Genomic DNA, 17930 nt, shown 5'->3' on the forward strand with positions numbered 1-17930 from the left:
TCATTAACCGAGTAGAGCTGTGTGCACGACCGCGCTCTAAGACGTAATGAAGAGAAACAACGGCGAGATGGGAGGAGCCGAAACTCCCATTGCAGAGCCGGCCTGGTTTGGTTGAGGCCGCGACGCCGTGGGCGCGCCTTCCTCTCAGCAGGCGTAGGGCCGGCCCAAAAGCGCGCTGCTCTTCCCCGGGGTTGTTGCTATTTGGGCGGCGCGTCACGTCACGGCTGCGTTGACTCAGCGGCGGCCTCCTAGCCCTCCTCCTTTTCCTCTTGGGTCCGCTCAGGCCTGGCGCTCACTCTGGTTCTCTCAGCCTTTCCTCGCCAGCGCCCCTTCTTCTTCTTCTTCGTCGTCGTCGTCAGTCCCTTAGGCCGGCAGGGAGGGAAGCCGAAGCTGGGAAAAGGGCCATGACCGTGGAGCAGAATGTGCTGCAGCAGAGCAACTCCCAGAAGGTAAGGGAAGAGCCGGCCGGGAAGGAGGAAAGCGACGGGGTGAAGAGACCCTTCCTCGCTTCGTTCAGGCCGCCGCGGGCCCTTGAGCTGCGCGAGGGCCTCGCGTTCTGGAGCCTCCACCGAGGCGGGTCTGCGACCCCTCCCTTTTCCCCCCTGCTTCCTCCGTGACCTTTGCGTATGGAGGGGAAGTTGTGATGGAATTGGGGTTGTTCTTTCCGACCTGTTTAGCGAAGGGAAGGTAGTTGTGGCTTTTGGATAAACTGCTTTGGGCAGAGTTTTCTTTCTTTCTTACCCTTTGGTTGCTTGTAAAGCTCTTCTTGTCCCTCGTTTGTTTCGTTTCCCCACTCCCAACTTGTCTTGTCAGAAGCGCCTAAGGGAGTCTGCCAAAGCATTGACTCATTAGGCATTTCTGTCTCACCTTTTTGCTCCCTGTGTCATCTCCTGTCTCCAAAGTGACACTGTTTCTAAACAGAAGAATTGAGACGTTCATCCATATTCTCCCCTAGTTCTTGTATCCTGTCACGTCCCTCCTGCAAAGTTCTGTAATACTTACAGACGTCTGGTAAACATTGACAGAGAGATGTATTTAAAGTTTGGGCTCTGAAAGGGACCAGTAACGTGTTCCCTTGAGAGAAGTTTGTATTAAAACAATACTTTTTTTGTTTATTTCTTAACTGGAGGATCAAATGAGTAGATGAAAATGGGTTACACTCAGTATTCTTAATCTGGTGTTTGCTAGTGTAGAGTTTAAGATGAGACTTGTTAAATAGTAAAGGATGGCCTAATTAATAAAGGGAGAGCAAGTTTGATGTAATGGTTAAAGCACCAAGCAGGAGACAGTTCTAGTTCTGTCTTGGGCATGTAACTGGCTGGATGACCTTGGGCCAATCACTTTTTCTCAGCCCTAGGAAGGAAACAATGGCAAACCACTTCTGAGAAATTGCCAAAAGAACTGCAGGGAATTGTATAAACAATCTTCAAGAATCTGACATAATTGAATAGAAGAAAAAAAAATCAGTTGTATTTTGGTGAAGGTTCTGTTAGTGTGTTTATAAACAGGATCAAAAGTATTGGAAACAAAATTTTCTCAAACAGAGTGGTCTATGTTCAAGAATAACTCTTTGTGATTGAAAAGAATTTGTGGGTGTAAATAAAGGTAAAGGTCTACCTTTACATGTTATTTTTTAGAGATGTGGGACAGCTTATATGGTTTAGTTTCTAATTATACTTTCTTATAAAATCCTTGTGAAGTAGATCAGGTTGAAAAAGAACGGCTCTCCCAAGCTAACTGTCGTTGCACATAGATTTGAATCTATGTTATTAAAACTTGGTAATTCTGTGCTTTATTGTTCTTAATATAATAGGAAATAATGCATTGTTCAATATATGTACGGTTAGAGAGCTATTGAGATTTGGATTTGTTGAGCAGTTGGTGGCGCAGTGGTTAGAATGCAGTATTGCAGGCTAATTCTGCTGCCTGTTAGCAGTTCAATTCTGACCAGTTTAAGGTTAACTCAGCCTCTATGTTTCCAAGGTTGGTAAAATGAGGACCCAGATTCTTGGAGACAATATGTTGACTCTGTAAACTGCTTAGAGAGAACTGCAAAGCACTAAGAAACTGTATATAAGTCTTATTGCTACAAAGACAGATTGTTATAGACAGATTGTTATAATCATATTTGATCATTTGGTAATAGTATGAATCTCTATAAATTGAAATTTGGTTGAGCCATTATATGTTATGGTAATCAATAAAATGGCTACTATTTTTTGAAGTAATGTGAAAAATATAGGTATGTTCATGATCCAACTTGCTTATAAATTGAATTCTTACACTATAAATTATTCTACTAATAGTACAATTCCCTTATATTTACTTATGCTGTCCTAATTCTTTATGCCCTTTATCCTTAATTCTAAAAATTGCACATAAAAGTAAAATGTTTATAGCGAAAGAACTTAACACAGGTTTAGAAATATATTTTTCAAACGTTTAATAATTAGATCAAAATCTACTTTTATAGTGTTCACAATTATTCTAGATAGAATTTAATTATCTTTTTTGGTTCTTTTGCATCAATGCTTATATCACATAGGAACTGATTATCACTTACAGCTATCTAATCCATATCTCACTATAATGTACTGGTGCAGTCTTTATTGTTTAGCTTTGAATGAAATTGTGTATCTGGAAGAAAGTTGAAAGGCAGTAGCAGAATCTCTTCACTAAGTATGAGGAAAGGCTTAGATGTAAATCCTCTTGAAAAAGGCGTAGCTATGATCCCATTGAAGGGATACAACTTGGATGGTATGCATTCCTCTCTGCCCCACCCTCCAATTTTTGCTTCACAATATTATACAGGTAGTCCTTGACCTATGACCACAATTGAGCCCAAAATGTCTGTTGTTAAGTGAGTTTGGTTCTACTTTACGACATTTCCTACAACAGTTGTTAAGCGAATCACTGCAGTTGATTTATTAATACAATTGTTATGTGAATCTGGCTTCCCCATTGACTTTGCTTTTTGAAAGGTTGCAAAAGGTGATTGCATGACCTTGGGACAAAGCAAAAGTCATAAGAATGAACCAGTTGTGAAGCATTTGAATTTTGATTACATGATCATGGGCATGCTAAAAAGGTGGTAACTCTGAAAGATGGTCATAAGTCACTGTTTTCAGTGCCATTGTAACTTGAAAAGTCACTAAATGAACTGTTGTAAATCAAGGACTACTTGTATATCAGTGGGAAACTGCTGTATGTTCGTATTTGGTGCTTCAAGTCATGGAACTGTGCTTCTCCTTGCTAACAAATCTCTGCCTCTACTCATGCCCATAAGGCGGGTGTGTGTGTGTGTGTGTGTACTGGTCTTGCAGTGAGATTTATAGTAGTAAAACCAGGGAGAAGTTTTAATGTTTCTTCCCCTGCATGTTTAAATGACATACTGCACTCCACACACAACAGAAGCTCAGTGTGATATTGATATCTCTTTTGATAATAAAATATAGTTGGCAAAACTTTTCCATAATTATATTGGACCACAAAATTGAAAGTGCTTTTTTCATCCACACACAGAGCAGCTAAAGGAAGAGGAATAGTATCATCACTGTACCACAGCCAGGAGTCAACAGGTACCTAAGTATTGGAATAGTGCCTTGTTGCTGTATAATTCTGCAGGTACATATCAGTGGGACTGCAGAAATTAACACTGGATTCTTAACAGTGCCATCTGACAGTTTCTTTCCAAGTGGTGCAAATAGATCGGTTAATGGCAGCTCAGACTTAAAACATTGAGAAGGCCTCAAAATCTTGATAGGTTTGGAAAAAATAGTCAGGGATTTCTTAGCATGCTAAATGTTTAATTGTTGAAATGGTTTTCCCTTGGAAAATCTATTTGGATTAGGGGCTTTTAGCTGGACATCTCCCCCCACCCCAAACATTTGGAAACCTAAAGGAGATTCACATGAGTTATCCTGAAGATTGTTAGCCATCATTCATCTCTCCATTTAATGTGTGCAAGGTAGAACCACCTCTATTGATGCCTTTGGACTGCCTCATGAATTAACTGTAGTCTCCCCGTGAGCATTATTCTCTAAGCATTTGGCTCATACACCTCTAACCACAGCATCCACATCTGTTTCCTCTTCCATTTCAGCAGAAATTGCAGCCAGCACATTGATGCTGGTATTGAGAGCTAGGATTATTGCCAGTGGCATTTCTCTCCTGTATGTTACTATTTTTTTGCAGATGCTTCTATGTCAGAAGCTAGAAGTACTGTTGCATGAATTAAGAATTGTGTGGCCAAGCATATCACACTCCACAAAAAAAAGAAGATGTAGAAGCCTAGCTGTTTTATCTTGTGTGTAATTCTCCTAGTAAACTGATTGCCATCCACTCACTACTGGATGATGTTATGGGGTGATGTATTGGCCTTTCTTAAGGCCTACTGCACACTCCCCTCATAGTTTCCCATTCCCTTGAGGTTTGAAAGTCTCGTCTAGGACTAAACCAGGGGGAAAGAAAAATACTGTGAGAAGCATAATGCAATGTGAAATACCTTATCTGTTCAGGTACCAGCACTCCACATTTGGAAGCAAATATTAAAAATTCCTATGGTTTTGTATTGAGCATAGAGCAGTGACACCAGCTTGAGATATTGTTCTTCTCTCTATTGCAAGAGAGGACACCTTAAATATTTTTATATACACGGACACATTCTCCTTTCCTTTTTTTGCAGTATCTGCTTCCTTCTGAGTTTGTGATCCAGGGCCACTCTCGCCACCTATCTCTGTTTCAGTAGTGGTTCCAAAAGCCGGGGGAGAGTGTTCAGCGTCAACCTTGCATGGCTAGTGAGGCAAACATATAAAATGCATCCTGCCCCAGTGCACTTTCCCCCAGAATGAAGTTTTACATTATGTACTTGGTTGTTGCAACCTGAGCAACATTAGACAACCTAATGGACTCCCACATTTCTAATAGTGTTCTAGGAAATTGCTTGTATGTGGTATTGCAATTAAGCAAGTACATGAATATCTTCAATATCCATTTTCATAAACTGATTTTTAGATCCAATGTGGAGGTTATAGCATAATGTAAATGAATACTTTAATTCTCTAGATATGTACCTAAAGGCTACTGATAATTGAACAGGAGAGTACTCCCCAACTCCCTGTGTGCAAGAGACTATAAAGTGTTGGGATATAACATGTCTTTGGTTGTGCTTTTTTCAATGAAATCTTCAGTAGCATATATTAGCAGTAGCTTATTAGTGCTATAGATACTAGCACTCTCAGCACTACACCTAGGAACAAAAAACCCCTTTGCCTACAGACTTTTTTAAAGTCCAGAATTGAACTTGTGCTGGCTTCATTGCCAGGCTTCTAAATGCAAACAGTATCATTGATGAGTTTACCATCTGATGGTCTCCAGTCAGTCTGGAACAGAGGCAAGAAAACATTTCTAGTTGTAGGTATGCTAGTATATCTAGGAGCTGGATATAGGAGTGCTTAGGATCCACATCATAGCCTGAAGTTCTTTACCTTGATGGCTGACATTTTGGTTCTGTCATTGTAACAATTTGAAGCTAGCATGGTTAAAATTTTACTGTTGAGCACAGCAGCATAACCGTGGCAGCCGGTGGTTAAAGTGCAGTATTGCAGGCTACGTCTGTTGACTGCTTTCAATTTGGCAGATGAAATCTCACCAGGCTCAAAGTTGATTCAGCATTCCACCCTCCTGAGGTTGGTAAAACGAGGACCCAGATTGTTGGGGGCAATATGCTGACTCTGTAAATTTCTTGGAGAGGGCTGTAAAGCGATATAAGTTCACTCTGAACTTATATCTCTTAAACTGGCCTGACCATATTGAATGTTGCACCCACAGCAAACCTCATCTGATTTCTGGTCACTGGATTTGCTTACAATGGCATTGCTCAGGGTCATTCAATAACTATTCTATCATCTGTGTATAAAATGCACTGAGTGTAGAAGAGAGGATGATTGGAAAACTAGCACAATTATGTATTCATAGGATGACCAACATAGCATGTCCTTGGTTGATTGTTAGAAAGTCTTCAAGCATTTGCAGCTGAAATAACTGATGATTGCTGCTTCCTCACCTAAATGGAGGTTTGTAATGCCCTTGCTGCCTCTGGTTATTTCATTAAGCAGTGTAGTAATGATCTTGCAACTTGTTCCTCAACACTCTCTGGCTATGCAATCATAGGAACAGTGAGTAAGGCAAAGGAAAAGAAGGTTCATTCAGTTGTAGCTTAGAGCATCAGGGAGGGGGGAAGGACCAGGTCTCCTGGGCATGCTAGGCCAAGGAGAGGACCCAGACCTTTACCACACCCCAGAGGCCTGGGCTCTTTTCCAACTCTACTGGGGAGAATGATTGTAAGAATAATGGCATTCACTAGCAATTTCACCAGATTTGAGGTTTCTGTAGTACATGGTAAACTTCTAATTAATTCAGAAGGCTATTTGTTTCTTCTGTCAACTTGTACCAGCACTACGGTATTACTAGAATATTTTCTTTCCCAGAATAGAGTTATTCTTTTAATGTTTTGTTGTTTTACCCAGCTTGTTTCTAATGTTGAAAATTTCCCAATATAATCAAGAAACAGACATTTTTCTCTTATTATCTTAGAATTATCTGATTCTGACTTTTGAACTCATTCTTAAAAATAAAAGAATGGTTGGATTAGAATTAAACTAGAAGCTTTTTATTTTTGTCCCGAGCGTATATCTTATTAATATTTGCTGTTGTATCATTAGATTTCCTTTATGACAAATTCTTATGGATCTATTCTGCCTCAGCCACAGTATAGAAAATTATTATCCTCTTTTGCAAAATACAAAGTTCTAGACTTCTTTTATTAAGAAGGCAGTATGGCAATTTGCATATTTTCAGTTGACTTTCACATTTCTTGACGTGAAGCTGTTCTGATGGTGATCACTCAGGACAAATAGAAAAAGACCATCATCCTCTTCCAACTATCTGTATCAACAGTGACCCTTTTTAGAGGTTGTTATTTTTTTATCCCACTGTACGTTTCATTAACATAACCTTCCGAAAATTTATACTTTCTCTTGCTCTATGATTGTTACTATTGCTGGGAAACAGCAGATAATTTTGTTTATACTTTAACAGAATAAAGAGGTCTTTGAGTTTGTATTTACAAGTAAAAACATTTGCAATGCTGTGAATAATTTCTTGTACATGAGAAATATTTTGTTCCCTTTTTTAAAAAAAACCATCATTTCAAAAGAAAAAAAAAGAATGAAAAATATCTATTCAAATGTTTGATAATTCTCCCCCTACCCCATTCTTTATTTTCTTAGCTTCTTTGTGTTGGCATCATATACAAGCATATAATTTGTATTTTAATATCAGGATTTCTGGCTTAAAGTGACATAAATATAGCTATTATCTTTAAGAGCTACATTTGATAATATCAAAAGATTCATTTAATCTCTTGTTCCCACCGAGGTCCATAAGATAGCAATTTTATGTAACGTTTCCAGGAATCTTAGTGCACTTATAGAGAAGTGGTACCAGATAAATAGTTTTTAGATTTGTTAGGTCCTGGGGCACTATTGGAAATGCCAATTCTATACATATCAGATTGGTTCCGCTTAACTCAAAATGGAACTAGGCTACAATGGCATAAGATCAAAACACTTTTAAAGAGATTTTGCTGGGAAATCTGCCAGGTATGGACAGCATTCATTTCAGAAATAAGTATGTGCTTTAGAAAATATTATTAGTTAGGGTTAGGGCCATTGCTGAAAGTAGATTAACAGGTGCCTATAACGGAAGGCAAAATTTTTATTTCAACAACAATTGCAAAATACAAAGGTACAGCTCCTGTTGCCTCTGAGCTATGATGGGACAGCCTAAATGAGTAAATTTGGGTGCAAATGAGAATATAGATAAGGTTTGTGAAAACTCTGGTGAAATGAAGAGAATGGCAGTTGGTCTTACCTGAATTGCTATTTCCGGGGCTCAGACAGGAGGCTCCAGTGGATGGTATTGACACGCCCATTTGGCCATGAGACTGGGATGAACCTGAAGACATGCCTCTGTGCTCCACCCTTTCTTCTCCACTTCATCGAAGTGAGCTCCCCTCAGACCTGAAAACAAGGCACAAGGGAGAACTCCCACCACCCCAGCTATCATACTACCTAGGGCGGGAACTGGAGCCTCCTGTCTGAGCCCCAAAATAGCAGTTCAGGTAAGACCAACTGTCATTTTCCGGAGCGAGGGACAGGAGGCTCCAGTGGATGGGACCTACCAAAGCTAAGTCTCATGGGTGGGGAACTCATGCTCTGCAATAGCCTCCTGTAGCACCCTGCGCCCAAACGCTGCATCAGCCGATGCGAACACGTCCAACCTGTAATGTCGGATAAATGGCGATGGGGATGCCCATGTAGCCACTCTGCAAATGTCCTCTATGGGGGCCTGGGAGGCCCAAGCCACTGAGGTGGCAGCGCTCCTCGTCGAGTGTGCCGTGATGCCGGCCAGTACCGGCAACCTCTGTGATTCGTATGCTAGGGAGATGGCTAAGCGGATCCACCGGCTAAGAGTGGAAGGCATTACCCTCCTACCCAGAGACGATTGTTGGAAAGATAGAAAGAGTGCCTCTGACCTCCAGAAGGAGGCTGTCTGCTTCAGGTAAATATGCAAGGCCCGTCTGACGTCCAACCGGTGCCACTGCTGTTCCCGTTCCCTAGCCGGATTAGGGCAGAAATCAGGAAGAACAAGTTCCTGGGAACGGTGGAATACGGAATTCATCTTAGGAAGGAAAGCTGGGTCTAACCTCAACACGACCCTGTTGTGGAACATGCACAAGTCCTCCCTAGAGGAGAGTGCTCCTAGTTCTGACACCTTTCTAGCCAACATGATGGCGACTAGGAATACCACCTTAAGGGTTAGGTGTTTCAGACTAACCATTCTCAACAGCTCAAAGGGCTCCTCCATGAGAGCCCGTAGCATGGTGGGAAGATTCCATGTGGGGAATATATACACCACTGGGGGGGGGTGCAGGTTGGAGACCCCTTGAAGGAACCTCTTCACAGTAGGAAGTTGGGTGAGAGGAACTGGGCCCTCGCCTGGGAGGATCGTGGCAATGGCGGCTAGCTGCCTGCGCACAGTCCCCCGCCCGAGACCCTTATCTAGGCTATCCTGGATGAATTCCAGGACCTGCGGTACCGAGGCCCTGGTGGGCTCAATCCATTTTGCCTGGCACTAGGAAACGAAAGCCACCCATGTAGAGTCATAGATCCTCGAAATGGCATTTCTGTGAGAGGCCTCTATGGTTCTAATCACCTGCAGAGAAAATTGAGCTCCCTTTAGGCGCTCCCGTTCAATCTCCACAAGGCTAGTTGCAGCCAGTGTAGTTCTGGGTGCATCAGCTTCCCTTGGTGCTGCTCTATTTCCCCTTCCGGTATCCGCCATTGAGGCTGTGCTGACAGGATCTTGAGGTCCGCAAACCAGGGTCTCTTCGCCCAGTGAGGAGCCACCAGGATCAGCTATGCCTGCTCCCTGACTAGCTTCTGAACTACCCTGGGAAGGAGGGGGAGGGTAGGAAAAGTATACAGAAGTCCCTTTGGCCACCTTGCGCGATGGGCGTCGACTCCTTTTGTTCCCCGAGCTGGGAACCGAGAGAAGACCCGTGGAATCTGGGTGTTTGCCGGAGTGGCAAAGAGGTCCACTACTGGCCATCTGAACTTCCGGCAGATTCTCTGGAACAGCTCCTGAGACAGGATCCACTCTCCATTGTCCATTGTCTCTCAACTGAGTCAGTCGGCCTGATGGTTGTCGATCCCCGTGATGTGCTCCACCCGGATGACCGCAGATGTCTCTGCCTATCTGCCCAGCGACATCGCTTTGGTGTGCAGTGCCCTGGAATGTGTACTGCCCTGCTGATTGATCTGGGCCTTGGCCGCCACATTGTCGGTGAGTACCAGAACGTGATGACCCTCAACAGCAGTCCGGAAATATCGAAGCACCAGCTGGATCGCCCGGACCTCCAGCCAGTTGATGTTGTGTCGGAGCTCCTGCCAGAACCACTGGCCCTGCGCCAACTGGGACACCAGAGGCTGGCATCCGTGGTGAGAATGAGGCTCCTGGTCCCTGAACTCATACCCCTTGAGCAAGGCTGGGGACAGCCACCACTTGAGGGAAATCCATACCTGAGAGGTGGCCTTGGCCGGTGAGCTGCTGGTGTTGGTTCTCTGGAACGGTAGGAGTCGCCACTGCAGAGTCCTGGCATGCAACCATGCCCACGGTACTACCTCGATGCAGGATATGAGTTCCCCCAACAAGCTGGATAGAAGGGCTATGGGAACATAACGGTCCCTACGGACCTGCTTAATCATCTTAACCAAACTGGCCTTGCGGTCCAGGGAGAGAAAAACCTTTCCTGCATGGGAGTCTATGACCGCCCCTAAATGGGGAAATCTAGTTGATGGGGTGAGGGAACTCTTTTCGAAGTTGACGGAAAACCCCAGCCCCTGAAGGGTGTCCACGACCTGCCAGAGGTCCGCCCTTGTCTGACCCGGGGATGCCCCCTGGACTAGGATGTCATCCAGGTAGCAATGTAGCCTAATGGGAAAGCCCCTTAGGTAGACTGCCACCACTGCCAGTACCTTGGTAAATGACCTATGTGCAGAGGATAACCCAAAGGGAAGCACCCTGTATTGGAAGTGGTGGCCCAGGTAGGAGAACCACAGGTACTGCTTGTGGCATGGAAGGATGGGAATATGGAGATAAGCCTCCATGAGATCTACAAAAGTCATGTAATCCCCCTCCCGTATGCCTGCTAGAATAGATTTAAGCGAGGCCATCTTGAACTTGCAGTACCCAAGATGTTGGTTCAAGAGCTTCAAGTCAAGAATAGCTCTCCAACCCCCCGAAGCTTTTGGCACAAGGAACAGATTTGAGTAGAACCTCTACTGGTCCGAGAGGACTGGTTCTATCGCGGTGATGTCAAGCAGATGCTTAATGGCCTGACGGATCTGCCTGTGTTTGTCTAGATTTTGCACCGGGGAAATGTGTGAAAGTGGTTGGGGTGGATGGAGAGGAACTCTAGCCAAAGCCCGTGCGAGATAGTGCTAATTACCCAGGCGTCAGAGGAAATTCTCGCCCAGGCCTCGGAGAAGAGAGCCAGGCGACCGCCAATGGGTGGGGTTAGGTTCGGCCTATTTGCCCCGGCGGTAGGGGCGCCCACCTCCCCTCGAAAGGGCCACTTACTCCGAGGCTGGAAGCGGGATCTGTCCCTACTGAAGTTGTGGTCAGATGTCCTCTCTGACCTGGGGAAAGAGTACCTGCTCTGCTGAGCCTCCTATTCCAGGGGCAGTACGAGGGCTTGCGGTAAAACAGGGTTGACCTTTGTTCCGCCTTCTTCGCCGAGATGGGTAAGACTTTTTTCTTGTTTTTGTCCTCCACGGAGTGGTTTCAAGGCTGCCCCGAAGAGGGAGCCCCCCCAAGTAGTCAGCCGATGCCAGCTGCCATTTGGACTTGCTGTCCGCCTGCACCCCCTGAGCCGGAGGAGGCAACGGGAGTTCACAGATGACGCCATAGCCCTGGAAGCAAACTTCATCATGTTTAGTGTGGCATCAGCCGAAAACTGTGCCACTGCCACTAACTTGTTCACATCCTGATACAGTCGCATATCCTCTGGAGGAATGCGTTCCTGGATCTTCTCCATCCACAGGATCGCATGCAATTGAAGAATGAAGCCAATGCTGCTGCCTTGATGGCCCAGGCCATGTTTTCCTCAGGGTCATCTCCGCCTTCCTGTCATCTGCCTTAAGGTTGTCTGTGATGTCCTTGGCCACCAGGGATGCAGGTGATGCCAGGACCACCACAGGTGAGTCCACGGCTGGTAACTGTAATGCTTGGGAAAAATCTGGATCAATGTTATAAAAACGTCTGTCATTACTGCCAGGGTTTGGGAAGGCGGTGGGCTTTTCCCATTGCTTCTTGATGACTTCCAGGAAGAGGTGAGGGGCAGGAATCTCCTCCTTCACCACCTTGAGTTCAGAAAAGACTGGGCCCCGGGGCTTTTTTGCTGTAGGCCCGTCCGAGGAGCCTTCCTTGGCCCCCTCCCTAGCTCCATCTATCTCCCCTCCTCTTCTACCCCTGTAGTAGCACGTGCTTTGCATAGAAGAGATCGGAATAAATTGGGGGGAGTTGTTCAGTAAATGCCAGAGTTTCCAGCTTGTCACCTTTCTCCTCCTCAGACAGGTCAGGATCTCTCTGGGGTCTGTCCCCTGCTACTGAACCTTTACTAATGAAGGAAGGAGAGGTGGGGCAGCTCACGGAATTGGATTGAGGCCGAGCCTGGGATGAGCTGGCCCTAGGATTCCCACCTTGATCTGGTGCTAAGGACCAATCAGTCTGCTGCTGCAATCCATGCGCAATTCCTGAGCCAATGGCTCTTTCGATGAGATTTTGCAGCCCACTTGGCAGATCATCTACATCCAGAGAATCCCAGCCAGAATTCTCTGGTTCCTGAGCTACCCCAGCTTGGGGAGCTAGACTCGATTTGGGCAGGGCCTGATCCTCCCTAGGATACACGTGGGCACAGGAATCTTCCAAGTCCAAATCCTGGTCTTCCAGGAAAGGAAACCTTTCCCCCCAAAATCTTCGTGGGGAATCTGGAGGGAGTCCAGGCTGGAACTCACCCCCCAATGGGGATCTGGAACTGGCGAGAAGAGGCACTAAGCCTACCTCAGTTTTTCAGCCCTGGAAAAGGTCTTTGAGAGAGCCTTGTGCCTCCTCAGTTCGTCCCTCTGGGTGGCATGAGAGGGCCGGGGGTTTGCAGACTTAAGGGCCTTGGCAGAAGCAGCTGGTTGAAGGTCCCTCCCCAGAGGAGCATGGGTGAGAATGAGACCCCCCCGCCTCCTCTGCCAGCTTGGCCATGTGGGGGATTAAGGGAAATAAAGAAAAAAACTACTCACCCTCCTTGCGCAGCCTCCTGGCTCTCCCTCTCTTCTGCTGCAACAATTAAGGAGAAAACAAACTGAATGAATGCTGCTTTCTCCCCTTCTGGGCAGTCCCTGCCTCAGCACTGAGAATGGTGTGTGTGGGGGTTGCCGCTGAGGCTTGCCTCGGCCCGGGTCGCTTCGTGCGCTCTCCTCTGCTCTGCGGCGCTCTCACAGTTAAAAAAAACCTTTGCATGCTTCCCAGCGCTTCATGCTTTCCATAGCTCGAATCCAGCTGCCGAAGCCATTTCCATTAGATTGGTGCGATGGGGGGGGGGGCTCTGGACTGGGAATCCCTAGCTTCTAGCCTCCCGATCGCATAAAAAACCCTAGGGATTGGCACCACGTGCTTGGCAAAGCCGGAAATGGCTGCCAGGACCTCAGTGCTCTCTCTGATCCCAAAGATACAAAGTAACACTCCCTGATGGTTAGAAAGGAAAACCAAGTAGAGCTACTTACAGGCTAGAGCAGAGAGCTAGCTACGGTGGCTGCAGAGGCAAGGAGGTTACAGTAGAGATAGAAATCGCAGGAGAAGTTAAAAATATGAATCGTCTTTAGCCGGACTGAGATGAAGTGGAGAAGAAAGGGTGGAGCACAGAGGCGTGTCTTCAGCTTCATCCCAATCTCATGGCCAAATGGGCATGTCAATACCATCCACTGGAGCTGCCTATCCCTCACTCCAGAAAATCGGTAGGATACAGTCATTCCTAGATACAAATGTCAGATGAGTAGTCCTTGACTTACAATCACAGTGGGATCAGAATTTTCATCACTAAGCAAAATATAGTTAAGCAAATTATCCCGTAACCAGGTTTTACAACCATTTTTAGCACAGTCATGAAGCAAATCACCATGGTCATTAAACATATCATATGGTCATAAATCAATCATTTGGTTGTTAAGTGAATCTAGCTTTCCCAATTGACTTCGTCAGTTGGAAGCCGGCTGGTACACTGCAAATCACAAACATATAACCAGAAAACCCTTCAACCTTCATATATGCAAGCCTATTGCTAAGTGCCCAAATTGTAATCATGTTACGTGTTTCCAACCGATTTCGGACCGAATCGCCATTTTAGAATTCGCTGGTACTGTACCAACGATCGTGATTGGAGTATACGCCCCTACGGAAACAAGCGACGATGCTGACAAGGATTCATTTTATGAAAATTTACAGCAAGCGATGGACTCATATCAAGGTGGCAACCATTTAGTTATTCTCTATGGGGATCTGAATGCACAAACCGGCTCAAATCGTCCTGGCTGGGAGAAAACTCTTGGTCCTTTCGGATGTGGCAGCCTTAACGACAACGGTCTACGCCTTCTATCATTTGCAAGCTTCAATAGAATGGTAGTTTGCAACACGTGGTTTCAGCACCCGATCCATCACAGGCACACTTGGTTTTCAAATAATGGCAGAGACAAAAGTATGCTGGACTATTTCCTAGTGCATAAACGATTCCAGAGCGCTATTCATGATGTTCAAGCAATGCGTGGAGCCTCTATCGGATCGGATCACCATCTGGTCAGGGCAAAATTCCGACTGCACCTAAAGGCACCCAGTACTACTCAGCCCACAGCTACCCTCGACTACGCAAATTTATCTGACCCCAACAGCCAAGCCAAATTTCAACTTTTGCTACAGAACAGATTTTCTCCTCTGTTAGCGGACAACATTGACGAAAACTGGAACTCAACAAAAAACTCCATCATTGATTCACTTAATGAAATCTGCCCAAAAAAACGACGGAAAATAAAACCTTGGATTTCGACTAATACCCTAAATCTTGTTGAACAACGCACAAAAATAAAGAACATTGACCACAAACTATACCTTTACCTTAACAGGCAAATTTAAAGGCAGCTTAAGGCGGATAAGGAGGCCTGGTGGAATGCAAAAGCCCAAGAAATGGAACTGGCCAGCAAAAACCACGACTCACGCTTACTCTACAGCACCCTGCGAAGCTGCAATGGAAAATTTAAAGCAACGAGCTCAAACCTCAAAGATCATCTCGGAAATCCCATAAAATCACTAATGGGTAAACTGGATAGGTGGAAAGAACACTTTAGCCAATTACTGAATCGCCCCCACCCCACTAGCCTAGACCAACGTCTGATGGAGAATGCGGACTTACAATTACCAAGCGCAATTAACGACCACCCTCCGACAGAGGAGGAAATCCGTGCTGCAATTAAAAGACTTAAGAACCGGAAGGCACCTGGGGTAGACAATATCCCTGCTGAAGCTTTGGAAGCGGGAGGAGAACCGATAATAAAACAACTGAAATGCATATACTCTGCCATCTGGGACCAAAGAGCCGTGCCTCAAGACTTCAAAGACTCGATTATTGTACCAATCCACAAAAAGGGAGACCCAGCCAATTGCAAAAACTATAGAGGAATAAGTTTGCTATCAACATCCGGCAAGCTCTTAACCTCTATAATCCGATCCAGACTACTGAAAGTCAGAGAATCTAATTGCAGGGAAGGGCAAGCCGGTTTCAGACCAGGAAGAGGTTGCACAGACCAAATATTTACCCTGAGACAACTAGCCGAATCACGCCTGCGTTACAAAAAGGACACTTTTCTAGTATTTGTGGATTTTTCATGCGCCTTCGATAGCATAGATCATTCATCGTTGTGGTGTGCCCTTAAAGCTGAATCAATCCCCTATACTACACTCAACGTGCTTAAAGCTTTTTACGAAGGTGGAATGAGCCGGACAAAATACCTGGGAAATGTGTCCCCACCATTCTCAATAACTACCGGCGTCAAACAAGGCTGTATTATTTCACCAATGCTCTTCAATATAACCATGGATTGGATCCTCAGACAAACTTTTAAAGACACACCAGGCGTTCAAATCGGGGCTCAGCTGTCTCTCACAGACTTGGTGTATGCTGATGACATCGTCTTCTTTGCTGAAACAGCCCAAACCGCCCAAAATACCCTGGATGCATTACAAGCAAATGCTAACAGGCTCGGCCTGGTGATAAATGGTGAAAAAACCAAATTCATTTTCACGGGCACTCAACCAGCTCAACTGCACCTCGAAGGCAACCCTATCGAAAGAGTAGACACGTTTAAATATTTGGGGTCGATCATCGACAGCCAACGTGTAGTGGCTACAAATGACATCAAAAGCCGCATTGGCAATGCTACAGCCGCATTTGCCTCTTTAAGGAAGTGCCTGTGGAGCCAAAATGACGTGATGATTGCGACTAAGATGAGGATATTTAATGCTTCCATCCGCACAATCTTACTGTACGGCTCGGAATCGTGGACTTTACTTAAAAGCAACCTGAACCTATTAGAGCGATTCCAGCTAAGATGCCTGCGCAACATTCTGCACATAACTCTACGGGACCGGTGGAAAAACGAAACGGTACTGCAGCTGTGTAAAAACCAAACTACAATCGAACTTTACCTAAGAAGACAACGACTTAGGTGGTTTGGACACGTTTGCCGTATGGACAATAGCCGATTACCTTACCAATCGATTAACTCGCTGTGACCGGATGGGTGGAAAATCGCACGAAATGCCCCAAAGAAAACGTGGATATCCCAAGTGGCTCACGATCTTCAACCACTCCATTTTTCAATAACCGATGCCCAACAAGCCGCCCTAAATCGGAATCAATGGCGTGCTGTAATCCGTGACGTCCTGCCCCTGGCCTTCACAATGCAACGGTCACTGCCTTATGGACATTGACATTTACGAAGATTAAGTCCAAGTAAGTCCAAGTAATCATGTGATGGGGCTGTCATAATTTTGACTGCCATTTTTTCTGAGGCCATTATAACTTTGAATCAGTATTATACAGATGGTGATAAATTGAGGACTGTGTATACAAAAAACAAGGATTTTTCAACAGAAATACTATAAGTCAGGGTGAACAATTAATTTTCTCAAAGAATCACAAGAGAAACTGGGGCTGTTGTGAAGGACCAAACCAATTGGGCTATGCAGTTGAATTGGCAAGGATGCAAACACAAACGTATATTTAAAAAAAGAGTTGCCTTCAAAATAAAAGCAATGCAATTGTATTGCATTCATGGCATAGAATTATTACATTTAATTTCTAATTTCTGATTGACATCAGGCCGAAGTTATAAGTACAAATATATTTTAATGTGTCTCTGCAAAGTTAGATTTTTCTTTCAACAATGCAACCTGTATAATTATCAAAATCATAAATCATGTTCATATTTGTGTTTTGTATGAAAAAGTTAATAAGAGGCTTCCACTCACCAACAAATTATTTCTATAATAAAAGAAGTTGTTGTCAATTTCAGCAAAATCTGTCAACTTCGCTAACCATTCCTCTGTGGTAGGTAGTGTTTAATATTTTCATCTCTGCCTGTAGAAATCTCACAACAATAATCATATATTGAAATAATCTCCCATGGTTTTCCACCCTAATCATTTATCCACCAATAATAAAAGGAAAATCCCAGCTTCAATTTAACATTGATCTTTAATCTCTCCTATGTCAAACTATAGATTTGAACGCAATTTTAAGTTTTTTTTTTTATATGTCCGCTCTTAATCACATATTTTCCCATTGAGAAAATGAATGTCTGTCTGTCAATCTGTCAATTTTTAGCTCACTTTATCCTACACCGTTGTTCTATTTCAAATTTTGAAATAGTTTGTACAGTTTAGCAAATACATGTTCATCATTAGGATCTCAGACATCATGACTTGAGTCATTTTTTTTTTTTTGGCTTTTTGTGGCTTTTTGTGGATTCTAACATAGCAGAAAATCTCTCCTTAGAGGGTAGTTTAGATCAGTGTTTTTCAACCACTGTGCCGCGGCACACTAGTGTGCCGTGACATAGTGTAAGGTGTGCCGTGGGAAAAACACCCGCCGGGTGTTTTTGCCTCGGGACATCTCTGATATCTCTGACATCTCTAACTGTTAAGGGAGGAAGGGCGACAATGAAAGGAGAAGGGAGGAGGAGGACAGCACCCGAACCGCGATAGCAGAG

At 44.6% G+C, this 17930-nt stretch overlaps 1 protein-coding gene across 3 annotated transcripts in view; it reads left to right on the plus strand.

Moving 5' to 3' along the window:
* The first annotated feature begins 232 nt into the window (after window positions 1-232).
* Window positions 233-17930, plus strand: part of USP25 (ubiquitin specific peptidase 25) — a 73268-nt gene continuing 55570 nt past the window's right edge. For all 3 annotated transcript variants that reach the window (XM_087721531.1, XM_087721533.1, XM_087721532.1), the window contains exon 1: window positions 233-449. In XM_087721531.1, coding sequence (XP_087577657.1) covers window positions 405-449 — 45 coding nt within the window. In that variant the 5' untranslated portion in view covers window positions 233-404. The remainder of the gene's footprint in view (window positions 450-17930) is intronic.

The sequence above is a fragment of the Thamnophis sirtalis genome, unplaced genomic scaffold (genome assembly GCF_051295495.1).
Source record: "Thamnophis sirtalis isolate CommonGarterSnake01/CBP01778 unplaced genomic scaffold, rThaSir2_p1.2 scaffold_8, whole genome shotgun sequence".
Classification (NCBI taxonomy): domain Eukaryota; kingdom Metazoa; phylum Chordata; class Lepidosauria; order Squamata; family Natricidae; genus Thamnophis; species Thamnophis sirtalis.